Source organism: Acinonyx jubatus, chromosome A1, assembly GCF_027475565.1.
Source record: "Acinonyx jubatus isolate Ajub_Pintada_27869175 chromosome A1, VMU_Ajub_asm_v1.0, whole genome shotgun sequence".
Classification (NCBI taxonomy): Eukaryota; Metazoa; Chordata; class Mammalia; order Carnivora; family Felidae; genus Acinonyx; species Acinonyx jubatus.
Window position 1 is genome coordinate 105262865 of NC_069380.1, and position 27081 is coordinate 105289945.

At 41.4% G+C, this 27081-nt stretch overlaps 1 protein-coding gene across 1 annotated transcript; it reads left to right on the plus strand.

The window, feature by feature from the left end:
* Nucleotides 1–1710: 1710 nt before the first annotated feature.
* On the plus strand, nt 1711–19360 carry ISOC1 (isochorismatase domain containing 1). The gene is made up of 5 exons (XM_027076776.2): nt 1711–2084; nt 11417–11536; nt 11646–11849; nt 13477–13593; nt 18244–19360. The coding sequence occupies exons 1-5, from the start codon at nt 1782–1784 to the stop codon at nt 18388–18390; spliced, it is 891 nt and encodes a 296-aa protein (XP_026932577.2). The 5' UTR covers nt 1711–1781; the 3' UTR covers nt 18391–19360.
* The last annotated feature ends 7721 nt before the right edge of the window (nt 19361–27081 follow it).

Here is a 27081-nt window from a genome sequence, read left to right on the forward strand (position 1 = left end):
CTACGTTTAATATTAACTCCTACTCTTGGTCCTGAGCATTCCCTGCCTTCCTACTGCAGGAATTAAGAGCCTCTTTCAATGCTACCAAATAGGCCTCTGGCTTTCGCATTTAGCTTTTAATTGCAAATTATCTTTTCCTTATCTTTTCCTAGGGCATCAGTGGAGCTTTGCAACTGTCACTCTTATTAGCATAGACTTTCACATCTGTATATGGAAGACCTTTCAATGGAGGAATAGCTGCCAAAACATTATTTTGGGTTTGACAGGTTCAGATAATAAGAGTTTTTAATGGAATCTCCCAAAGTTTGAAGAGAAACCAGAAAACACATTATTTTTAGTGGTTTCTGTATAAGTAAGCAATAAAGGCCAAATGATGGTCTTAGCATTATTTGAAAGCAGTAGCAAAGCTACTGGGAGCAAATCTGCCCCCTGGGGGATATTTGGCAAAATCTGGAAACACTTTTGATTATGAATACCCAGAAGGAGCCAGGAGTACCGGCATCTACTCGGTAGAGGCCAGGGATGCTGCTAAACATCCAACAAATACAGGAGATACTGCTTCCCCACAGCCCCCCTTCCCACCAACTCTAGCCCCTGAAAAAGTAGTATGCCTTCCAAATATCAACAGTTCCAGTTGAGAAACCCTGACTTAAAAGTTACTACCTTCAGGGGCGCCTGGGTGGCTCAGTCAGTTAAGCACCCAACTTCCACTCAGGTCATGATCTCATGGTTTGTGAGTTTGATCCCATTGTGGGGCTCTGTGCTGTGCTGACAGCTCAGAGCTGAAGCCTGCTTCAGTTTCTGTCTCCCTCTCTCTCTGTCCCTCCCCTGCTGCGTGCGTGCTCTCTCTCAAAAATAAACATTAAAAATTAAAAAAAAAAGTTATTACCTTCTAAGAAGAGGAAACCCCTACTATCTAAAAAATGTTTAGACTCTTGATCCTATTTTCCCAGGACCTGGTGTTAAGGAAACTTAGTTCATAGTATATGCTTCTCTAATTCCGGTTCATTGTATACAGTGCTTGACAGTGTTCATAAGGCAGAGGATTATTTTATTTGCAGGTGATCCACTTTACTGAAAAACAAACGCTCAGTTTGAATATAAAGTCTCGATTTTTACTCCCATCCAAGTGCCATCCGCAATCCAAGTTCTTCCTGAAATTGAGTTGAGATAAAGGGAAGCCAAGATCTCAGATTCATTGCTAGAGATATTGTATTCCATGAGACTAAAAAAATATGAAATTCTGAGCCTCGGGTGGCCCTCTGGAAACATTACATTCTGCGGTTCTTCTTAGGCTATCAGCCAGACCTACAGGTTTTGCGATTACTGCTGCCATCCTCGAGGAGGAATGACTGCAACCCTCTGCACAAGGCCAACAGGTAACGCGTCCCAGCAGATTCAGCCGGGCAGCCCTGGGTCCCACGTAAACTCCCCGCGAACTGCGCTCATTGGAAGGTGGGCGGAGCGCGAGGGCAGTGGGGGGGCCACAAACCTCCTCCGCGCACTACACCCGCAGCCGGGCAGCCGAGACAAGTCCGGGTTGGAGGGGGCGGTCCCGGCAGCGGGCGCAGGCGCTAGCTAGCGCCTTCACCCAGGCCCCACCGCCCAGCCCTCAGTCGCGGTCCGCCCCCTGAGGGGCGGAGGAGGGCGCGCGAGCCGCGGCCGCCAGGGCCCGCCCCTTCGCCTTCCAGAGCAAGCGGGCGGCGCGGGGAGGCGGGGCCCCGGCGGCCGGCCCTGTCTGCGCCTCGCTGGCCTCGGAGCTGGCAGACGCTCGGGGGAACATGGCGGCGGCGGAGCTGGCTGTCCCGGCGCTCCCCAACAGCGGCGGCGCGGGGGCGCCGTCGGGCACGGTCCCCGTGCTCTTCTGCTTCTCGGTCTTCGCGCGGCCCTCGTCCGTGCCGCACGGCGCGGGCTACGAGCTGCTCATCCAGAAGTTCCTCAGCCTGTACGGCGACCAGATCGACATGCACCGCAAATTCGTAGTGCAGCTCTTCGCGGAAGAGTGGGGCCAGTACGTGGACCTGCCCAAGGGCTTCGCGGTGAGCGAGCGCTGCAAGGTGCGCCTCGTGCCGCTGCAGATCCAGGTGGGTCCCGCCGGAGGGCCGCGCGCCCAGCCGCTGCTCCCAGTCCCGGTGCGTCTCTGTCTCCGCCCCCGCCGCGCTCCTCAGGTGCCCCGCGCCGCCCTGGCGCCGGGCCCTGCGCGCCTCGCCGGCTTGGAAGGGCGGTGGGGCGATCGCAGTCCTCGGGGACGGCCCAGAGAATGGGCTAGTAGGAAGGTGACGGTCAGTAGCTGTCCGCCCCCGAGGCGGGGGCGGGGGCCTCCCAGCGGGTCGCGGCGCGAGCGAACGCCCCCACGTGTGTGGTCCTCGATCTCCCGCATCAGCTTTGTGTGCCTGGAGCAAGTCCAGCCGCCTGCGTAACCTAAGGGCTGCGCGGTACTAGCTGTGATTTTATTTTGGGCTCATGCCGAATGGGGTAAAAGAGTTGATGCGGAGTATTGGCCTTAGGGTTACCCGGAGTTGTGTTTACCACTTGCGGAAACACAAACTTCAGGAGTTAGACCTTTCCCCCTCCTCTCCCCAGCTTTCAGTTTCTGGAGTTTAAGCTTCCCCTAACCTTAAGTGAAATAACCATTTGCGTAGCCTTTTCCTGGTATCTGGCTACTTGAATCTGTTGATTATATATGCGTCACCTACGTTGAAAAAGTCATTTGACTCTAGGACTGTAATACCTTGTTAATTACCCAACTTTTCCTAGACCACGATTTTCTGGCTTGAGAAAGTTGATGCACCTGAGGATTATTTTATAGCTTTAAATTTTTTTTTTTTTTTTGAAGCTGTGCCGTAATACCGTGCGGGTTTGTCTCCTGTCCTTTTTACTCTCAGAAGATTAACTGGAGGATTTATATTTTTGAAAAGAAAGAACGTAAGGTATATTTTAAATACTACACTGTCCACATTTTTTTTTCTTTAGTTGAGAAACTGATAAGCTATTTCTTCCGAAGACCAAACTGAAATGTGGGATTCAGGCTTAGAAGACATTTTAATATTCACATGTCATATTCTTAAGATTATTCTCTAGATTCGTTTTTTCCAGCTGTATTCGGCTGCAGAATTGGTCTTGTTTCCTGTCACACCAGCACCCATGCCAGAAGCTTCCAAAGCAGGTACTTTTTACTTCGATAGATTTCTTAGGTTCAGAGGACAAAGGCAGTGAGATTCCATTGTCTATTCCTGGAGATCCTAAAGGGATATCTCTGATCCCCCAGAATTTGCCCTGGTGTCCATGCTGGGAATTGTGGTTTGTAGGTGTTTACTACACCCCCATTTTTATGTCTTCAAGAGTTTTCGTGGCTGACACCTCTTTGCAACCTTCTTTGTCAGTGTATTTAGATAATTGCTGCCAAAATACCCAAGAAGTTGGATGCCCCTTTGACAAATCCATTAATAAAGGCCAGAATCCAAACACTAACTGAGGAGATATGGAGCTATCCTGAGGATGCAGACTTCTTTGTGATGCATTTCCTGTAGTGGTTGGGAGGGAGGGTGGGCAGTTCCCTGATAAGATGTTATGCTGAATCAGGGACTGCCCACCCCACATCTGTAAGTCTTCCCCCCACCCCCCTGCCCAAGATAAGATTTTTTATTTTGAAAAATTCAATGCCCAGGTATGCCAACTCTTTTTAATTAAACATGTGTATACCAGAAACATCCTATACATTCTCAAAAGGCGTTATATAATTTAGGTCACTTGTGGCTTTTGAAGTATTTTGCTTGGTACAGAAGATAACAATTTTTTTGGTGATGATGTTTAAAATAAAATTATAATAATAGCAGTACTCTGTTCCATCTTTTTAAAAATGTTATTTATACTTCACTAAATAGTCCAAGAATTCCTAAGCCTCTGTTATATAATACTTCATATATTTCAAAGTTGTAAAAAATATTTTTCTTTTATATTATCTCATTTTAGTACTCATCATACTTTGACTTGTCCCGCTGGGTGCCTCCCTTAGCCTAAAAATAATGTGGAAGGACACACACCTCATATATATCCATAAACCTATTCTGAAACCTGTTTTTGTGTATTTATGTCTGAGTATACTTAGAGAAGTGAAGGGGAAGCTATTTCTTTTCATGAACGCTTTATTACATGGTTTTGGAACCTAGCTGGTTTTAGGAACCTTTAGGTTTTAGGAATCTAAAGACATGGACATTTTGTAGCTAAATGAGACCATAGAGTTCATGACACCAACATTTGAGTGGCAGTGTTAAGTGCCTGGCACAATGAAAGCAAACATGGATAAGACCCAGTTCTTGTTCCTTACCTGATACCGTAACTCTCACTTTGCAAAAGAGCAGAACAGATGGCAAATTGCCCAAGACTCCAAGGTGATGGTGGAGCTGGCAGAGCTGGGAAGGGCCTTCCTTTTAGCTGCCTATAGCATTCATCTTTTCTTTTTGTGCTTAATGAAAGCATCACGCTGAATAGAAACCGGCCACAAACTTGAGCTTGTAATATCATTTGTTTTGCTGGTGTTCATTGCTCTTTGTTGTCGATGCCTGTCGCTTAGGAAGGCTCAAGATGGCCCATCATTGAGGTGCTGCTACTGGGCATGGCAGGCCCCTTCTCCCAGAAGCAGGGATAGAGAGCATAAATTTGGCCAAATGTAGTCCACTGCTTAAATAATGTAACTTGTTATTTTTTCTTCCTGAACACAGACCTTAGAGCCTCGAGGGCCCTGGCTCACATACTGTATATTCTAGAATTTATTCTCAATTTACATAGGGTTGTGACTTTGCTTTCATGCTTGTTCTGACTGCTACTGCTACTGACCTTGTAAAACACAGTGGTCGCTTGTGCCATACTGTCTGCACCCTGGTTGGTTAAGCAATTCTGTGGGGACTGATCTTTGAGACTGCCATTGCCAGTGTTGGACCTTTGTGTGTCTTCTCTGAAACACTGTCAAAATGACCGAGTGTCCGTTGACAGCTCAGGTAGCTGCAGAGTGCTCATGTTTCAAGCATGGTTTATGTGTCTTCTGCTTTGTCAGAATGCTTGAAGTCTGAGGAATTTTGAGACACAGAAGAAGAAATGTAAATGAAAGGATTATACGGTGGGAATTTAGGTCATTTTTATAACTTACAGTTTTTAATTTTCGAAAGGTGTTTCCCAATTTTTAACTAATTGAAACGTTCAACCCTGGGAATACCTGTAAATTTGATACCATATAACCACCACTTTATTTTCCAGCTTGTCACCAGGGAAAGCAGAGCCCAGACAGAAGGGAGGAAGAAATGGACATTTTAGGGAGGATGCCAGTGACGCCATTTTGCCTCCGTACATAGGAGGGAAGGCTCTGGCAGCTTTGTGTGGGCAGAAGATAAGGGCTTCCCTGGGAAGGTTATTTTGACCTTTCCTGAGATGGTTAATTGGGAGGGGATTTGACTCCAGCTTTCGCTTTCTTGGAGGTTTGTTGCTACTGTTACTGTTTTTAACAGGGGACATGGACATTTTTAGCTAGAAGAGACCCCAGGGTTTGTGGTGGGAAGGGAGAGAAGGCAGGGTTTGGAAAGAAGAGAGAAAAGAAGCTGTACCCCCTTGGGCTTGCTGGTATGAAGGTGGCGATGTTTGATAACGAAACCTTTACCGTGGGAGCATGTAGGAGGAGCAGGAAAATGATAATGATGAGAAACAGTGGAGAAGCAGGCCTGACAGATCTCTGGGAGGTGACCAGTGTCAGGGCGCTGAGAGGAAACAGCTGGATCTTGAGGGTGTGGTTTGCGTCTACTCCATTGGTTCAGTGGGGTTGTGTGTGTGTCACGTTCAAAAAAGTTAACATTTAACACTTTGGATTACTGCCCAAAGCATTGTATACTACCGCCCCCCCCCCCACCCCGCCCGTGGAGGCTACCTGTAAATATGTGTGTTCATGACACTCTGTGTTTCAGAGTGGAACCTATGCATTTTTTGATTGATTACATGCAGCTCATTGGATCCTTGACGTAGCCCTCTGAGGGAAATGCTGTTTGGTTGCTTTATTAAGAAACTGCTGTTTGAAAATGTTAATGATTTGTCCCATTTCACATAATTGAGTTTAGTGAAATTGAGATTTGGTCTCAGATTCCAACGCCCACAGCTCTGTGGTGTAGGGAGCCTTGTAACCCCAGGGGAATCACATCGCTGAAATCTGTTTTCAGGGAGTCAGTCCTCGAGCAAGGCCTTACTGTTACTGTGGTAATCACATTTGCTTGGAAACACTTCTCAGTGAAATAATGATACCTTGTACCCCTTTGGACTCTCTCCCAAGCACATCATTCATGCCTATCTTGTGACTGTAATAGACTCCTACAATTTTGAACACATCATATTTACAATTCCAAACTTTTTTTTTTTTTTTTGAGAGAACAGGTGAGAGAGGCAGAGAGAGAGCATAGAATCTCAAGCAGGCTCCTTGCTCAGCAAAGAGCCTGAGGTGGAGCTCCATCCCACGACCGTGGGATCATGACCTGAGCCGAAATCAAGAGTCACATGCTCAACTGACTGAGCCACCCAGGCGCCGCTACAATTCCAAACTTTAATCATTCCTAAAGGTACACAGTTTACACACTGTAGTAGTTCGCCCTGGAAGGCTGCTGTAACAGACTGCCACAAACTGAGTGGCTTAGACGACAGAAATCTGTTTCTGCACAGTCCTGGAGGCTAGTGATCAGGGCTGACTCCTTTTGAGGGCTGTGAGGGAGAATCTGTTCCATGTTTCTTTCCTGGCTCTTGGTGGTTTGCTGGCAGTCTTTAGCATTGCTTGGCTTATAGACCCATTACCTTAATCTCTGCCTTCAATTTCACAAGGCCTTCTCTGTCCAAATTTCCCCTTTTTATAAGGAGACTGGTCATGTTGGATTAGGTACTCACCCTTCTCCATTGTGACCTCATCTTGACTAGATTTTCAGTGATTCTCTTTCCAAATAAAGTCACTCTTTGAGGTACTGGGGGTTATGAATTCACCATATGCATTTTGAGGGACACAATTTAACATATAACACCATGTATTACTTTTACGGAAGAACAGAACTGGTACACAGAGCATCCCTAAGCAAGGCCAGCCTCCCTGTATGTGTCTGCCCTGAGTAACCTGAGGCACTCAGCATGGGAGGTACAGGTTCCTTGCAGATGTACAGCCATTGTGAGAAAATGTCAGAACACATTTTCACTAGAAGAGGGGAAAATAGTGTCATGTTAATGGTTATAATGTACTTGGGGATGAAAAGGTTTTTGTCTTTGAAATCTAAGGTCAAAAAGCAGCTATGACAGTTCTTAAGAAAGTGGTCACCAGTTTATATTGGAACACTTTTTTGTTGGGGAAGCTACTGGCTCCAATCAATTTTTTGTATTTAAATATTTATTGGAATATGTATTACCTGTATGTGTATATACAGGGTTGTTTGTAGATATATAGATATATGAAGGTGTGTATGTATACATCCATATATTTTTATATGTGAGTTTTTCATGATTCCTGAATATGCATCAATCTGTAGTTGTATTTTGCTTGTGATGGCATTTGGTCAAGACCACTTTTAATTTGCTAGCCTGCAAATTCTCTTCCACGATCCATTCCTGGATTCTAATTATTTAGTTGTCATGTCTTCCGAGGTCCCCCTGGGCTATGAAAGTTTTTCAGACTTGTACTGTTTTTGATGTCATTGACAATGTTGAGGCATACTGGTCAGATATTTTGGTAGAATGTACCTCGGTTTTGGTTTATCTGATGTTTTTCTAGTGCTTAAAATGGGGTTTTGGGATTTTGAGAGCCAGATCATGAAGGTTGTTGTCATCACATTTTGTCTTATATGCTATCAATATGACCTCACAGATTATCTCAGTTTTGATCACCTGGCTGAGGCAATGTCTACCAGGTTTTTCCACTACAAAGTCACCATACTCCCTCTATATTCTACTTTGAGGAAGCAAGTTACTTGGTGCAGACCATGTCCTGGGGGTGTCAGGAGTTAAAGTCTGACTCGCTGAGAGAAGGCTATCCGGGCATTTTTCATTAACTAAGTTATAATCAAATCATCGCTGCATAATAATGTGCCTTGCCATTATCTCTGTGGTTTCTCTCTTTGGTTGCTGGAGGCCTGCAGGTAAGTTCCTATACTAGAAGGGTTTTGCAAGGTGGTGAGGATTTTATGGCTGCATTTTCTGACGTCCCCAGTCTTTGACTACTATGACATATATCTGATGTGGTTCCTTGCCTGGAACAGGATGCCTCACAGTCTGAAAGGAGATAGAGGGAAGCACCAGGTAACAGAAACCCCAGGAGACCACAACTCTCAATATTTAGGATTTCTGGGTAGGTGAGGTTTTATTCCTTTCAATATCCCAATATTGAGTATTTTGACCATTTTAGTATTGTGGTCCTGGGGTATTACATAATTTAACATTCTCTGAATTGAGCGTGCTCTAAAACGATCTTGTCCCAGTTTATATGTTATGTACATACTGTTAGTCCTCCACTAGAAGGCTAGAGTGTGGAACTAGTTGAATTGTGATCTGCTTTTATTGTATTTTGAATCTTTTCTCTGTCATCTATCATTTCTTCCTGATACCAGTTTGCTTGTCTCCAGCAGTTTCCTTTCTGGTTTGCCGTTTATAACCTTTTGTGAATTTAGAGTCCGCACAACCACCCGTGTTAGGAATGTATACAGAGTTTGTCCATTATCTGAGATGAGATCTGTGAGCTGAAGATACAGCAGGTATGAGCTGTCAGGATGATAGTGCGTGTCCGTCCAGCACACTTAAACCTTTCCCCGTTTACTTTGCCTGCTTCCTGCTCTCATAGCTGTAGAGTGGCGAGAATGGCTGAGTTGCATTGCTATAATCTGAAACAGACCAATTGTGGGTAAGCTGCATTTTGTAGTGTGCCCTAAACACATTGTGGATGACTAGGGACCCACTTGGATTTTGAGCCCTTCTAGCCAAAATTTAATTTTTACTGAGAATGTAAAGTACATATTCATATATAGTGATTGGTTTTTAAAACTGTGTCCTGAGTACCTCTGTATACATCATACTGCTTTGGAAAAGGACCAAAATGGAGGCATGACACCTGCATTAAAATTAAAGTAAGCAAACAGTTAAAGATACAATGTATAGTTTAAGATGACTGAATATTTATTTTAATCAGACTCTGTTGGCAAAGTAGGAAAACCCTGTACCTAATGTTCGAATTACAGATGGCACACCCATTCTGCCGTGACCTTGGTGTTGCATGTCTGTAGAGTTCACACCAAAGGAAGGTTGATGCCAGAGTGCCTCAGACCAGCACATAGATAATAAAGTACAAAGTTACTAGAACAGTCATACCACTCAGGATAAAAGATTCCTTTTAATGATTCATTTAATTCCTGTAGCAGTTGTTTCCTGAGAAGTTGCCCTGGGCACTGACACTAAGGCAGGGTCTAGGGCCAGGCTGGTGGGGAAGCCACCACCATGTGATTGGGACGTGGGTTTCTTTAGGAAATTATTAATGGCTATTATCTATGGATGGTTTTAGGGCAAAACAGGGTAGCTAGAGGGGAGACTTAGGAGGTGGCTAGTAAGAGGAAGAGTATGGGTTCATTCAGGACTGGGCTGCTTCCTTTATATATATGCTCTCTGAAATTAGAGAAGGTAGGAAGGAAAGAAGCATGGGCCTTGAAGAATCTATGAGTGACATTAAATTCTTATATTCAACAGTGGTTTTTACTTTTTGGTAAATCCATATTGGGCCCAAGTTGTAGCCCAACTACAGTAATTAACGTAAAGCTTGGTGATCTAATGCCTGCTTTTAACCTTAATTCGTTAATTTCCTGATGGTGATGAATCTTTTTAAGAAAGCAAATGTCACCTTTATGTCTGTCTGTTTAACGGTGGTGATGTGTTTGGCATCATTTTATTGCATTTCTTTTTTGAACTCTAAGAAGTTATTCCTGAGAACAGCATCTTGATATTTCTGTGTTGATGACAGCAGCAAGCCTGGAGTTCTTTTTTTTTTTTTTTTTTTTTAAAGTTTATTTATATATTTTTGGGGCAGAGAGAGAGGGGAGGCAGAGAATCCCAACCAGGCTCCTCACTGTCAGCGCTGAGCCCATCCCGGGGCTCAAGCTCATGAACAGTGAGATCATGACCTGAGCTGAAAAGAAGAGATCGTGAGTCAAACACTTAACTGACTGAGCCACCCAGTGGATTGCCCAGTGGATTTCTGTTTTTTTAGATATATGTTTCCTAGTCTCTGCTACAGATTATTTTCATTGTTACTTTTCATACTTGTAAGCATTGCCAGTTTACTATCATAACGTTTTTTTCCAATTACAAAAGCAGTGCGCATTTTTATTTATTTTTTATTTTACTTATTTAGTGCGGGTGAGAGAGAGTGGAGGAGGGGCAGAGGGAGAGGGTGAAAGAGAGAATCTTAAGCGGGCTCCATGCCTCAGTGCTGAGCCCAATGTGGGGCACGATCTCGCCACTGTGAGATCATGACCTGAGCTCAAATCAAGAGTCAGATGCTTGAGCCACTCAGGCACCCCAGTGTGTATTTTTAAATATTATTGGGAGGGGTTTTTAAATAGCATTTGGAGAATATAAGAAAACCATAAAGAAAAAAACATTGCTAACTCCCGTTAAAACAGTTAATGATAGAATGTATAATTTAAGATGACTGAATATTTATTTTAATCAGACTCTGTTGGCAAAGTAGGAAAACCCTGTACCTAATGTTCAAATTACAGATGGCACACCCATTCTGCCGTGACCTTGGTGTTGCATGTCTGTAGAGTTCACACCAAAGGAAGGTTGATGCCAGAGTGCCTCAGACCAGCACATAGATAATAAAGTACAAAGTCACTCGAACAGTCATACCACTAAAAATAAAAGTGGTATCTACTTGTTAATACTCATATATTTGCTTTTTCTTCTTGATAATAGTCTCCTATATTTGCTTCTATCTTCTATTTGTATTTTTACATTATTGAAATACTATTGAACTGTGCTCTCTTTTTAAAATTAACATTAGATTATGAGCATTTCTTTGTAGATGGCTCAAATTTTTTGAAAACTTATTTGCATATGTTATTTTGGTTCTCTAAAAAATGTTTTATCATGTGAACGTGTTAAAATTTGTGTAGTCATTTCTGTATTGTTGGTCCTTGGTTTATTTCTAATTTTCACTATTGAAAGCAATTCAGGGAATATCTTTGGATAATTTTTGTTTGTTTGTTTGTTTTTGTAATTTGAATCATTTCTTTTAGATAATAGTGGTAGAAATTGACTTACTGGGTCAAACAGTAGGAACACTTTTCTCCTTCATTGACCTCCACTGAAAATAAATGTCGTTGTATAACGAGTGCTAAATCATTCTTTTTTCTTTTTTTCTCAGCTCACCACCCTGGGAAATCTTACACCTTCAAGCACTGTGTTTTTTTGCTGTGATATGCAGGAACGATTCAGACCAGCCATCAAATATTTTGGGGATATAATTAGTGTGGGACAAAGATTGGTATGTTCGTTTGTTTATTTTTTCCAGTTTGCAGAAGCATGATATACATTTATATATATACAAATTGTATATTACTAATTGTCTTTGTTTGTTTGTTTGTTTTTTCCAGTTACAAGGGGCCCGGATGTTAGGAATTCCAGTTATTGTAACAGAACAGTATCCTAAAGGTCTTGGAAGCACTGTTCAAGAAATTGATTTAACAGGTGTAAAATTGGTACTTCCAAAGACCAAGTTTTCAATGGTATTGCCAGAAGTAGAAGCAGCGTTAGCAGAGATTCCTGGAGTCAGGAGTGTTGTGTTATTTGGAGTGGAAGTAAGTACCTGTTGTTATGTTTTGGGCACAATGTCATTTGTAAAATCTTGATATGTCCACAGTGCCGTTTTGTAGATAGACCGAGGTGGTAGGCGGTAGTAATGATGAAAAATAGCCACCCTTTATTAAGTGTTGACTGTGTGCAAGGCAGTGATCTGCATCTGTTAATTCATTAAACACTCCCCAGTGAGTTTCTGAGCCAATTAAGTACTTTTCATCTCCCCCTGTTATGTAGATGAGGAAACGAAAATACAGATGTTGTACCACTTGCCCAGGGTCATACTGCTGGTTATGGGATGGAATTGAATTTGAATGTGGGTTGATTGATTGTTGCACCTTTCCTTTTAACTACTTTTGGAGCACGTTTTTATTAAAGGCGTTATTTTTATTTATGTGTTGTAGGATTTCACGTTGGTCATGTTTTTGCTGTAGAAAAACCATAGAAATCATGTATTTCATTGTCCTTCACGCTTGATCGCTTACATACCTTTTTAAAGGAACAGAAAACCCATAGATTCTTAATGCTGATTAAAATGATTTTTTGATCTTTTTTTGGATATCTATGAATGGAATACATGTATTTATTCATAGCATTTAAACAACTATAGAATTAAATTTAAAAGTTATGAAAACTGTAAAAACAATGCAGCCCAAATAGTGTTACTTTCATACACCTATGATGTATTGATGGTAGGATTTATACAGTAGGTTTTAAGATGTAGCCTAGGGTTTAGATATACGTTACATATTTCTGTATTTTGACTTCGATAATGATGATATAGGGTAAGCTTGTTTGTATTAATGTCATGCCAAATACTGTTGCTGACTTCTGCACTTTTTTTGCTCATTCATCATTGTTCTACCTCATGCCTAATCAAAATCATCTTTGAACAGTCCTCCAGTGCTAATTTTAATGAAATGTCAGTTGATAATTCTCCAAAGCTCACTTGTCATGTGCACATAAGGTTGGCATCCTGGTATTACTGAATGTGCTTTCATTGCTTATATAACCCAGTTACTGTTGGGACATGTTTTTACTCTGTATTCTCTGCTAATGAATTGTTACAAGTTAGTACTTACAAAAATGGAGTCTATATAATACATCTGCTTGGGCTGTATACTGGATATTTTTTGCCTTTGTCACTTGTTATTTTTAACTTGGCCTACCTTTACTACTGGGTACCCAGTAACAACTTAGTTTTTCTACTTGTTTCTCAATATGCAGGACTGCTGACTCATTCTTTGTGTTAGGCACTCAGTGTGAGTTCAGAAATAAACTCGACTGCAAGTGGCATCAAAACCGAGTGGTAGTAGTCAGTCGTATGAAGGTCATTCAGATGACAGATGAAAATCTTTAAAAAAAAAAAAAATTCTCACAGAGCTCTAAGAATATGTTCAAGTTCCTAGTGTGAATAAAACCTGATGTAATCCAGTTCCTGACTTTACAATGAAGAAACCAAAGCCTGAGATGCTGTTTATTTTCAAGAGCACCTAGCAAGTTAGAGGCAAATCTAGGTGTAGGACAAGGTTGTGAGAGCTGTAGTATTCTTTCTGCTTTATCATGGTGTCACGCATTTGTAAAATGCTTTACTGCGTTTTTACGTATGATTTTTTACTTTCCTACTAGACTCATGTGTGCATCCAGCAAACAGCTCTGGAACTAGTTGGCCGAGGTATTGAGGTTCATATCGTTGCTGATGCCACCTCATCGAGAAGCATGATGGACCGGATGTTTGCTCTTGAGGTACTTGTCCTGGTTTCAAACAAATGATTGGTCAAATTTTCCAAATTAATTTGAAGAATAATGAGTACTTCACAGCAATGAAGCATTTACCTCTTCAGTTTGAGTTGTATTCTGACCATAGTGGACTCACTGACTTCCAGAGTCATGTGCTGACCAACTTTTGAGCTCTTGCCACCATATTGTTTTAGATCTTCTGTCTCCTGAGGTCTGGAGTTCTAGTGAGACCAAAAGCTCTTGCACATCTTTCATTGGACTTTGTTTTGGTTTGATGTTTGAACTTCTACGAGGTATTCCAGAAAGCTTAGTCTGAACCATTTAGAGATTTGCAAATCAAAAACAGCCCACCTTGGTTTAACTCAGCCAAGATGTAGCCCAAAACTAGGGTGTGGTGGGCCTAAGACTGACTCTGCTTATATTAAGCTTCCTCACATGTGAATCTCTGGGACTAGGAGGTATGTCACTGCCTGTGGACACCACTCAGACACATTGTTTCTTGGCTGTCTGCACCAGCGTGTCAGGTTGGATCATAGTCAGGGAATCAGTGATGTTTTGTCAAGGTTGCTTAACAGTCGTCTTCTGTAAGCATTTTCTCTTCCTGTTGAGACGCAAACTACCACATAATTGTTTGAAACATTCACTCCACATTGTGGATTGTTCTCTTTCTCTCTCTCTTGTTTAATTCTAATTCTGTAATAATTTTAGAGTAATGTCCATGTGGATTGAGTTGGCAAGTTTTTTAACTGATTATTTCTGTTGAGAACGGGAAATACAAATTGTTGTTTTTTGTTTTTTTTTTGTTTTTTTTTTTTGAGATCCTCCAGTGTTGGGGCACAAGCTGGCCTGTGAACCACTTTCTCTGTTGGATTGCTAAATCATTTCGTTAGCTGACAGTGTGCCCAAGGGTGGTGAGGTAGGGCAAATGAAAAAGAGTCAGAGGGAAGAAAGGAGAAAAGTCAGTGCAGAGGGTTGATGCAGAGGCATCTGGGGAATTGGCAACAGCAGTTGTTCTAAGGCCCTGGTTGGCCATCCCTTCTCTAGGAGGGCCGAGGTCCAGAACTTGGAATACTACAAACATCCAAAAAAAAAAAAAAAAATCTTACTTCCTTATAATAAGTTGCAAGGACTTCTGTCATACATTCAAGTAAGTTTTTGAGACATGTCTTTATATTATGGCATTTATCAAGTTTGTTGGCAGTTCTGTCTTCTCACCAGACAAAAAACATAGTCAGGATATTTACTCATTCTTTCAGAAGTAGTCTCATCTCAGTGATGAGGAGTCAAAACACTGGAGGGATAATACTGGTTTGAATGCAGGTTGTGGCATTTAGTAAATCTGTGTCCAAGGACAATTTAGCTAGTACATATGCCTTAGATTTCTTACTGGTGAAATGGAAATAATCATAGCCACTACATGGCAGGATTTGGTGAGGATTAAATGAGATAATGTGTTGATGGCATTTAGTGTAGTGCCTGATAACAGTAAACACAGGTTAGCTGCTGCATTTACTTTTATTGTTATTATTTATAATAGTCTCTATGAGGTTAGTCTTCTCTGAAACGTAGAAGCATTACATCAGCTTGTAATACCCAGAAGGGACCAGTCGTGAGAAGTTCTCAGGAGGGAAGGAAAGAATTTGGTGTGGGTGGCTTTGGCAGAGACAGAGCCCCCAGCACTGCCTTGGGGTCCAGCGTGGAAGTTGAAAAGTTAAAAAAGAATGAGGTCAGGTGTTGATGGAGGAGGCATGCCACATTGCACAATTTTCTCTTAGCCTTTCTTAATTTTATATTTGAGGTGTTGTAGTTTATACCTCATTTATTGGGAGAAATGTTAAGTATCTTTCTTTTAACGTGTGACTTTGAAAGTTAAATAGCAATCGGGTCAGCTTCCTTCTCTGTTCCTTTAGAACACAACTACCTAAGGAATTCCTGAAACTCCCCATATTCCCCGTTGAGATTATTATACTAAGATGATTTATAATTACTATTACTGAAACTTCTGTGCCAGAGTTGGTGGTATGTGGGTTATTCGACAAAATATTTTGAGCACCGGCCATCTGTCAGGCATTGTTTCTTTCAACTAATAATTGGTAGGGTAAATGCAAAATAAAAGAGAAGAAAACCCTCTCTGGAACTTGATACCCTTGTACTTGTGGAGGTTTGTTGATGTTGGTTGGAAATGTACTGGGTTTTGTCTTTGTTCTGCGCTTTGCCCTCTCTGAAGCTGTCATGGCTTTGTGCCCTTGCATTTGGAGATTTGTGGATCAGAGTAACTTTTCTTTTTCGGAGGCCTCTTTGGACTGTTTTTGCAAAGTGTAGGGGATGAATTTCAGAAGCCTAATAAGTTATGTATCTGTGTGCATTAAAGATGTGCAGTTTTAACTGCCTCTTTTGAATCCAGGAAAGAAAGAGAGTTTGGGACCGGTACTGTAGGTGTCCTCACACCTCATGTTGTTGTACACGAACCTGCCTATGTCTGGACAAGTTGGTGCTTTTCTCTCTCTGCTCAGGTACCTTTCAGTTGGGGCTGGCAGGCACCATGGGAAGGTCTGGGAGTCTGTTCTAAAAGCTTTGCACATTGCTGAGCCATGCCTCCCTCATACAGGTTCTTGGCTTGATTAGTTTTGAGTCCAGTCACTACTGGCCATATCTCCGTCTTGGAGCTAAGTAACACTGTGTAGGTTTCAGTTGACTAATATGTGTTTCTGTGCCTCGAGCATTCCAGCCTATTCCCGCCACGGTGACCCGCCTCAGCGTCACTGAGAATTGTTGGCCTGCAGTCAAGCAGATTGTGGTCAGCAGAGCACTAGGGAAAGCTGGTTTCTTCAGGAATCATCTGATTTCTTCCTTCCATCTGGGAACAAACAGTTCTCTGTCCTTCTTGCCTCACTAAGGAACTAGAGAGATAAGCAAGGACTGACCTCTGTTGGCACTCTTGAGTGTAAAGCACTCTTGCGGACACTGAAAGTATGTGATTGGGATTCAGAGCAAATCATTGAAAGTCTGCTGGTTGAACCTTGGTCAGTGAGGAAGGCTGGGCAGGGCCGCCAGCTAGTGAGGGAGGGAGCTGCGTCTGAAGACATTCACACAGCTGCGCTGCATCTAGTCTCATATTTGTCCCCTGCCCTTGTCTCCGAACCTAGCACACAGCCCTGGAGATTTCTTAGGGTTTTAGTATGGTAGGCAGAAGTTGACTAAAAGGCAAGGAGGAGGAAATTAGCTTCCAGAAGTCTTTAAGAAACTCAGAGATAACTTACCTGGGTTATTTGTCTCAACATAAAGAGTACTAGCGTAGCACGCTTGCTGTCTTTCCTCGCTCTTCCCTCTGTAACTCTGCTGTTTGTTCATTTCTTTAGAGTTCTCGTCAGCTGCTCTGCGTGCCCTTCCACACTGGCTGTTGAGTCCAAGCTTGCTTTCTGAAGAGTAGGCTATGGCTCCTACTCCCTGCTGCGTCCTTGGGGTTAAAAAGGAAGGGGTTGCAATGCCCGTGGGAAAATTGGGCAGGTGCATCTACAGTCATATGAAGGATTAACCTTCACTCTGCAAGGATGTCCTGGCTCTTCATGGGACTCCTTCTTTATGAGGAGTGACTGATCTAGGTCATTTCTTCTGACCTGCCTGGGAATTATTTCTAACCACCTGTCTTCCATGGTTCTTTTAGTAGATGTTTCTTGGAATAGCAGTTGGCCAGTTTTTTCCCTGTAGTTTCTGATAACAGAGACATCTAAGAGTACCTCTCTACTCTAGAATTCTCATTCAGTTCTCGATCACTCTCTGCCTTTTTCTCGACTTTGTCTTCTTTGCCCTCTTCCTTCCCTCCTTGAGATTTTTGTCCTTGGTTCTTTATTATGGTTTCCCTGGGGCAATTTGGCAAGGACATTCATTGACCTGTCAGTGAAACTTTAGACAGCCTTAAATTTTACACTCCTGTTTAGTAATTCTGAAGTTTATGATGGTGGCAGTGGTAGTGGTTCTGTTATCATCATCCCAGGGGCACATTTCTAGACCTTGCTTGGAGGTCTTCTTTTTTTTTTTTTTTTTTTTTCTAAATTTCTTTTTGGTAATATTTATCTATTTTTGAGAAAGAGAGAGGGGCAGAGCGTGAGTGGGAGAGGGGCAGAGAGAGAGGGGGACAGAGAATCCGGAGCAGGCTCCAGGCTCTGAGCTGTCAGCACAGAGCCCGATGTGGGCCTCGAACTCACGAACCGTGAGATCATGCCCTGAGCCGAAGTTGGACACCCAACTGATTGAGCCACACAGGTGCCCTCATTTGAAGGTGTTCTGCCACTGGTCATTTCTTATTTACAGGAAGGACACACATGCTGTAGGTCACATGTTCGGAAATAGAGAAAAAATAAAAATCGTTGTGCATTCATAGTCTTGATTTCTCCCTGGTACATATAAATCATAATATTAGCTATGTGTTTTCTTCTGCTTATTTCTTGTCCATATTACTAATATAGAGAATAATCATAATGGGTTTCTGGTTTGTCTCCATGAGTGAATTTGATGGTATGACTAAGGACCATAGCTTTACTAGAGGACGCTAATTAACTGTGTCCTACCCTTGCTTTTGCTTCTGTAATATACTGTTCATTGTCATGCTTAGTTCTTGATTTGTCCTTATCTTGTTTTTTGTTTTTTTTTTTTAAGCGTCTTGCTCGAACTGGGATCATAGTGACGACCAGTGAGGCTGTTCTGCTACAGCTGGTGGCAGATAAAGACCATCCAAAATTCAAGGAAATTCAGAATTTAATTAAGGCGAGCGCCCCAGAGTCAGGCCTGCTTTCCAAAGTATAAGGACGTTTGAAGGACTGGTCTCTTCCTCGGCATCAGGTGACAGGACTGTAAGCCCAGACAAGCTCTTGTCTCTACTAGAATTAAAACGTTCAAGTCAAAAATTGGCTCTTCTTTTGCGCCTCTTAGTAAAACGTAAGCAGTTAGACCCTTCGGGTACCAGCATTTAGTTACAGTGTTGAAGGCTTCAGGTGCTGCTTTATTCCTTTTCTTTTTGTTTTTGTTTAATGTGCTTTTATTTATTAAAAATTATAATGGAGGTGCCTGTTTTGTCTTTACTGTACCACAGATCATTATTTTCTAAAGTGAATACTCTTGTGACGTTTTCTTAAATTGTGCACTGTAAAGAAAAATATGCCGATCATGGTTTGACTTTTGTAGTATCATTCATATCTATGTTGTAGTATGGATTCTGTGCTTTTACTTTACAGGTTGATTGAAAGAGGATTATTAGGTGAGAACTTAAAACAGGCCTTTGGATCATGTTACCCCTTTCCTTCACAATGCAGTCATCTTACTTGAGTGAGTTGCATTGATCTAACCAAACAAAATTATATTGAATAATTATGTTTCTTTCTTGAGTATGCTAATTTTCTTGTTCTAGTCATCATCACAAATTCTGTTAATGTTCTTTTTTTTACTGGGATATTTTACCTAGAAAGACTCATTGGGCCGTTGTTTGTTTTAATTTTGTAAATGGAATGATTTACAATACTGTATAATTAGTGACGAGCTGACTTTGGCTGAATGTGTTTACAGCAATCTTGAATACATATTCTAATATGCACCAGATTTAGCAAAGAGTTAAAGCCTGGGTAAAATCGAGTTTTTCAGTGTCCATATTCTTATTTGATATTTTCTCTTCGTACCCTCCAAATATTACAATTAATGCAAAGGCTTGAGTAATGATTTGGTAGTATTAATTTTGTAGTCATTGCTACTCTTCAATAAATTTATTTTCTTTAAAAACTTATTAGAGGGTTTTAAAACTTTTTTTAATATTATGTGAAATATGGAACATTGCTGTCTTTTATATTAAAGTAATTAAAGAAAATTATGTGAATGAAATTATTTTGTTCCCCACAATATAGCTGTATGAGTACTATACCAGGCATTCGAATATTTATTTAAAGGTGTAAAACTTTTGACATTTAAAATCTCTCAACCAAAGGGAGTTGTCAAAGGAAAATCCTTTGCAGGTGGGGCAAATGGATTTTACTGAAGGGCCTTTTCATTATTTAAGAGTAATTGAATTGTTTATATTTCTTTTGTCATTGTAACAAACAGCAGCCAGCTGTCTTGTTGTGGGTGTGGTTGAGTATTTTTTCCCCCAGCAAATTTGGGTTTCAAAAAAGAAGAATCAAAGATTTCTGCACATTCTAAAATAGTTTTTAATAACTTCAACGTAGTGCTTTTCAAACTTTAATAAGAATGTAGTTCACCTGGGGATCTTGTTAAACTGCTTACTCTGGTTCAGTAGGTGTGGTGTAGGGCTTGACATTTTGCATTTCCACATAAAAGGCCACTTTGCGCCAGTGCTGCTCAGAGCAAGGATTTAATCAACAACACCTGTTTCCCCGCCTCTTGCCCCACCCCCTCCCCCGGCCCTTTTTTTTTCCGGAAATACCACCACAGTGAAGCCTTGTCAGAGCTGAAACTAATTCCCTGATCCCCAAGTTAGTTTCCTATGGCTACCATAACAGCATAACAGATTACCACAAATTTAGTGGCTTAACACAACACAAACTTAATATTCCTACCGTTCTGTAGGTTAGAAGCCTGAACTGGGTGTCACTGGGCTAAAATCCATCTTTCTCACTAGATTGTCAGCTCTTTGAAAGCAGGACCTGTGCAGTTTCTAGACTCATTCTAAAAATATATTTTGAGAACCTGCTAAGTTCTAATCACCATACTATGTGCTGAGGATAAAAAGATGCCCGTGGGAAATTTCTGGTCCGATACAAAATCAGATGTATCATAGCCTCTCTGTAAATGTAAATTGAATTAGGTTATGTCAAAGGTTCAGGAATGTCAATAAACAGAAGTTCAGAGTAATTGTGAATCTGGCTTCTCCCTTCTTTCTTGCAGATCATCCAAAGCAAGGTCACATGGCCTTATTATTCCATGGCCTTATTCTGGGAAGATTGAACTGATTTTAACACATTAGGTTTTGAATTTGGAAGTGTCTACAGTTTTGTAGGATAACAATATTCTTTTAACTGCTGTAAATAATGAAGTTGAGAACATAAGCAGAACCATAGCTCAGTGTATTGAACTGTAACGGGGTTAGGAGAAGGATTAAGATGCCTCATTTATCAAAATGTGAAAATATCTGCAGAACTTTAAAATTAAAAGTAATAAAAGTGATAACCTTCTCCAACCAGGAAAGTAAATAACCTGCTATATCAATTTAAATATCACATTTCTCTAATTGGAATATTTTCCCTTTTTAAAAGTTGGTGTTTGGATAAATTTGACTAGAGCTGGCTGAAACTATAAAGATCGTGATCTCAAAGGTCCATTTTAGCTCTAAAATTCTAAAATGGTTTGGGACACCTGGGTGGCTCAGTCGGTTGAATGTCCAACTTCAGCTCAGGTCATGATCTCGTGGTCTGTGGGTTCCAGCCCCGCGTCGGGCTCTGGGCTGACAGCTCAGAGCCTGGAGCCTGCTTCAGATTCTGTCTCCTTCTCTCTCTGCCCCTCCCCCGCTCATGCTGTGTCTCTCTCTCTGTGTCTCTCCGTCAAAAATAAATAAACATTAAAATTAAAAAATTCTAAAATGGTTTTATGTTACAAATGAGGCGTAGAGATAAATGGCTTTTCTAAAGATGCATAGATGGCTAAAGGCATAGTAGAATGGGAACCAGGGTTCTTTTAACACATCGTCTTGTCCTTCCTGACGTGAGTGGTTAATGCTATAAAGATGTTTGGAAGGAGAGGGGAAAAACAATAAAAGGGATACATGTTACAGTCTATAAAACACACCCTTTACTTAGCAGAGCTAATGGGATACTCCCATGCTTACAGCTTTTCTTGTGCTGCAGTCTTCAATCTAGTATTCTCTCCAGGTGGCTTTCTCACTAATTCGGGAGGATGGCCGATAATGTAAAATTATTTTCATTGTCAAGTAACTACACATCAATATTTGCACATCATTAATGTTTCCTTAATCCTCCGTGGAGCATTTTTGTCAACGTCTAACCTTTGATTTAAAAGAATTTAAAAATCACTAGGCTACCGTAATGAGAAGTATCAATTACTTAGATGAGATTGCAATGGATTTTCTAAATAATTGAAATTGGCTTTTAGAAATCTTCCACATTGCTTTTCTTTTTCTTTTAGGTCTGAACAGATAACAAGAAAGTTTGTTTTTAGAAGAGATTGAAATCCAAAATGGTGTTTAAGTAAAAATAACCTGTTAATTCCTGTTGAGTAGAGTATACTCTTGATTTGCCGGCTGTAGGAAACAAAATTCTGAAATGGCGCCCAAAGGTCCCACTTTGGTGTGGGAACACGCAGAGGCCCCTTCTCCCAGGCAGGCAGTTAAACACCCAAGGTCAGTATGGTGGTAAAGGGTTTTGCTCAGGTGATTCAAGTTTCAAATCAGTGCATCTTTTATTCTTTTAAGTTTTTTAATGTTTATTTTTGAGAGGGAAAGAGAGCATGAACAGGAAGGGGCAGAGAGAGAGGGAGACACAGAATCCGAAGCAGGCTCCTGGCCCTGAGCTGTCAGCACAAAGCCCGACTCCGGGCTCAAAATCACAAACTGCCAGATCATGACCTGAGCCGGAAGTCGGACGCTTAACTGACTGAACAACCCAGGTGCCCCAAATCAGTGCCCCTCAATATAGGGAGGCTGGGTTTTGTGGCTTGTAGCTATTCAGAGGAGATCTTAAAAGGGACTTGGCTCTTCCTGACAAAAGAGTGTGCAAGGGATTCCCCAGAGAGAGTCGGCTGCTGACTTTGAAGATGGAGGGGATCACAAGCCTCAAAATGCAGGTGGCTGGCAAAAGAACAGGGACTCACATTATGCAAGCCAACAGAGCTGAATTCAGTCAACAACGTGAGTACGATTTGGAAGATTTTCCTCCAGGAGCTCCAGACAAGAATGAGGTCCTGCTGACACCTTGATTTCTGCCTTGGGAGATCCTGAGCAGGGAATGCAGCCATCATGTGCCCAGACTTCTGATCTACAGAACTGTGAGATAATACGTTTTCTTGTTTTAAGTCACTAAACTTGTGACAGTTGGTTACACAGCAATAGGAAACTAATAATTCTTGATTTTATTTTATCTTATTTTAATGTGTAATCATGTTTACATGAAGAAAGGAAGGAAATAAGTGGGATGTTATCAAGAGAATAAAATAATGTTTTTATTTTATATTCCAGTTAACTCCTATTTATGTGTTTCCAGAAAAGTGGGGCAGGAAGGAAAAATGTACGTCTTCTAATACTGTGTTTTTTCATTGTCCTCGTTGGCTTTTTGTATTCTTGAGTGCACAGCAAGTCAAGTTAGAGCACACTTGTCATAGGAGGCTTCACTTCTTGATATAATTGTTAGTTGCATAGTACATTTTACTACCATACTCTAAAAGCCACTAGGCTTTAGATTTATACATTGTTCTCGCAGCTGTTTCCTTGTTAAATTGTTCCTCCCTCTTCAGGCACTAAATGCAAGAAATGAAAGGGGATGTGTCTCAGAGCCTACAGTTAACACACAAGTACTCACTGTTGACGTATACTGAACACATGTGGCTCTGATTTGGGCTTTTGGAAAATGCATATTGTGCTTTCAGAATAGGCTCTTTGGCAGCCTCAGCTGAAAGTGTGGAATGCTTTGTAAACTACAGGCTGGAAATGTGCAGGGTTTTTTTTTTTTCCAAGAGACCAAGACCCTAGAAAGAATGCATGATACCTGTGAAGAACACCCATGAAAATTGTTGGCTGCTACTCAAATGTTAGTAGTTACTTGGTTGTATAGCTCGTGTGCCAATAAGTAAGTGCTTTATTCTTTTAGAGAATTCGGCAGAACCAAAATATCTTAGGATGTCAGTATTCGATTTCATCAATTTGTTCATGCAGATAGACAACATGGTTTCTCCACAACACTGTGTGTGCATGTGTTCATCACCTACCCTTCTCAAATGTGGGGAAAAAAAAAAAAAGGTCGGGGTTGTCAGTGAAGGGCATTGGCAGGAAAAAGAGAAGAATGGGGAGTTTTCTTACTGGAAAAGTAGCCGCTGGTTATGTAATGCATTGAGAGGTCACACCTGGCTTCATTATTAATAGCTCTGGCACCTGAAGCAAATTTCTCATCTGCGCAATGAAGAGAATGGACTACACTCCATCATGAGTAGGGTTCGTTACAGTTGTAAATTCTATGCTGCACATTTTGAAAGTGAATTAAATTGAACATGTGGTTGAGTTCCCATCATCTTAGGGAAATGTGCCAGGTATACCAAAATGCTTTGTGTCTATGGACTCAGTCCTCATATCCCTATGATGTAACTGAAGAACTGAGTGACTAAGTAACTTGCCCAAGGCCGTTGAGCTGGTTAGAAGTGGAGAGGTGGAGATTTTGATTGGAATTTAGATAGCTTTTTGCTGTGTGCCCTCTTGCTATCCTGCTAGGTGCTAAGGAGACCTCTAAGAGCAAGCCATAATAATGCTTAAAGCATGAGTGACAAATAGGTGTTCTTGATTCCCAAGTTTTTTCTTTTTTAAAAATTTCTTTAGTGTTTATTTATTTTGAGGCAGAGAGAGATAGAGCATGAGTGGGGGAGGGGCAGAGAGAGAGCAGGAGACACAGAATCTGAAGCAGGCTCTGAGCTGTCAGCATAGAGCCTGATGCAGGGCTCGAACCCACAAACTGTGAGATCATGACCTGAGCCGAAGTCGGATGCTCAATCTACTGAGCCGCCCAGGCACCCCCAAGTTTTTTCTTTATATAGATAACCTTTTTTGCTGTCTGAGATTTGCTATAAATAGCTTGATTTTTGTTTTGTAGACTTCCCCTTTTACTTTAAATATTTAATTTGTGTAGAGAGCTCCTTGAGAAACATGAAAATTTCACTAAATGTCAACCATCGTGCTCTCTTTAAACTTCCTTTGAAGGTTCTTTAAATTGCTTCACATTTGCATTAAAAAATGCAGTTTTCTTACCTAGATACTGTTTATCGACTCCTCCAACCTATGTGTTCAGAACTTTCAGATAAATAGCTTTTTTTCTGGTGAATGTTTGCTCTGACAAATTTAATTTTTGCTTATTTTAATGATAAATTATACTTACTGAAGACTGAATCTGTCTCTTAAACCCTTGAATATTTTCAGTCTTGAAGATCGGTGAAATAGAAAGTCTTTAGAGACTTGAATGATTAGGACCAAAAATAGCATAAGAACTTAATAGAATGGTGAGTAATGGGAATGCCCATACCCTATAACACTTGGGTGTTTTTGTTTGCCTTAATGACCAATCTCAGTATTCTGAGGAATTATAATCAAATAATTTGCTATCATGACCTATAAGCATGAGTTTTCAAGCTAAAATTATCGTCAAGCTTGGTATTTGATGTTACTCAGAAGCTAAAGTGTCTACAGAGACTTTTTTTTTTTTACATGTATTTATTTTTGAGAGAGACAAAGTGTGAGTGGGGGAGGGACAGAGAGAGAGAGAGACAGAGAGAGAGACAGAGAAAATCTGAAGCAGGCTCCAGGCTCCAAGCTGTCAGCACAGAACCTGATGCAGGGTTTGAACTCGTGGACGATGAGATCGTGACCTGAGCCGAAGTTGGACACTTAATCGACTGAGCCACCCAGGCACTCCCAAGCAAGACTGTTCTTAGTCCAAAAGGAGTGGTTAGCCCCTCTCTGAAGGTGACCAGTTGCATCAACAACACTGAGAAGTGGCTGGGGTGGAAGCATTCAGGGCCTTAAAGACATGACACACCAGCGAGACCTGTGGGAGCATAAGGCACTGAAGGACAGACCATATCTGCCCACAGATAGAGGGTGTGTGCTGCAGGGGGGGAGGGCAGGCTCTGACAGAGTTCTGGTTATTGTGCTAGCTCACGCTCTAGTGGCCCTCAGCAAGACTTTGTGTGAGTTCTCTGGGTTTTCCCCTATAGCGAGGGGAGTTGGAGGAGATGACAAAAAATATCTACCCCTTCCTCTAGCCACTGGGTGTTAGAATTGAGGCTTAGAGATTTTTCACATAACCAAGCAATGCAAACATAGTATGATGGGCCGCCCTCAATTGTTAAATGGATTCTTAGAAGGGAAAATGAATCATTGTAATTGTTCAATCAAGGATGCCCCTTGTAATTTCAAGAGAAATAGATCTTAGAAAATGCAAGCACAATTAGAAATGTATGACTAAGAAATATTACCTCATTTTCTTTTTTTTTTTCTTTTGATAATTATAAAAAGTGCGATGATTGGGCATAGGGTGTTGTGAGCATTTAAAAAATGGTCCTCTTTGTGGAATGTCTGAACTAGCTTAGAGATATTTTAGAGTTACTTCATTGTTGGGATTTTTTTGTTTGTGTTTTTCAAGAACAAATGGTGGAGGAGCGCCTGGGTGGCTCAGTCAGTTAGGTGTCCGACTCTTGACCCTAGGTCATGATCTTAGGGTTGGGTTCATGAGTTTGAGCCCTGGTCTGGCTCTGCTCTCTCTTTCTCTGTCTCTGTCCCTCCCCTCCCCGCACTCATTTGCACTGTCTCTGTCTCAAAAATAAATTCAGAGAACAAATGGATGAGTTTATTGCTTGCTTTTTTTTGAAATACATTTGATGCATTCTTCTATTAAGTAAATGGACAGGAACAAACTGCGTGATTACAGCGGTTTTGCTGAATGGTACCACGCAGCTTGGTTGGTCAGAACATAATTGAAGTAGGTTGAGCATGTCCTCTTTGCTCTTGAATACTGCTCCTTACTGAAAGACCTAATAAAGATACACCTAAAAGATGCGTGTGAAAGTATGCAGTGATTTTCGTCTATACTTGGAAAATAATGAAGCACAGTTCTGGAAAAACCAATCCTACTGTGATTGTTGATAGTTGATGTACAATCCAAATTTTAACAATTTTAGCCACTTGGGGTGTGGAAAACATAAAGTCCAGGTGCACAAGGACTTTTTTTGTGTGTTCACATCCTCCACCAATAGCTTTCTGCCAGCATAGATTTTGAAGTATTAGAACAAAAAATACAAGCAGACATGAGCTCCCAGGAGCTCTCTGGAATCAGTGTATGTGGGTTTATTCATTCTTGGAGTACTGCTTTATTGATGACCCACCCTGTGAAAGCTTCCCCACTGGGGTAGAGCCGAGAGAGCTATTATTTCTGAAGGGACTCAGTCTAGTGATAGATGAAACAAAGGCCACAGAGCATGGTCAGTACAAAGATGACACATTGGACACAATCAGGGAATGCCTTATGACAGATTCTCACCAGATGGATGATGGCTTTTTAAGTCCAAGGTACACTTGCATTTTAATTTTCTTAGTGCTTGGTGGTTGGTTGGTTTGGTTTGATTTGTTAAAATACTTTCTGGAGTTTGGTTTTTTAATGTTTATTTTTCAGAGCGAGAGCGCACAAGTGGGGGGAGGGGCAGAGATTGTCAGTGCCAAGGCCAACATGGGACTGGAACACACAAACTGTGAGATCATGACCTAAGCTAAAGGCGGATGCTCAACCA

Excerpts from the sequence above, each read along its gene's own strand:
- ISOC1 (XM_027076776.2), top strand. The coding sequence starts at position 1,782 with ATGGCGGCGGCGGAGCTGGCTGTCCCGGCGCTCCCCAACAGCGGCGGC. Across the intron at positions 2,085-11,416 it reads TCGTGCCGCTGCAGATCCAG|CTCACCACCCTGGGAAATCT; the intron begins GTGGGTCCCGCC and ends TTTTTTTCTCAG. Across the intron at positions 13,594-18,243 it reads ACCGGATGTTTGCTCTTGAG|CGTCTTGCTCGAACTGGGAT; the intron begins GTACTTGTCCTG and ends TTTTTTTTTAAG.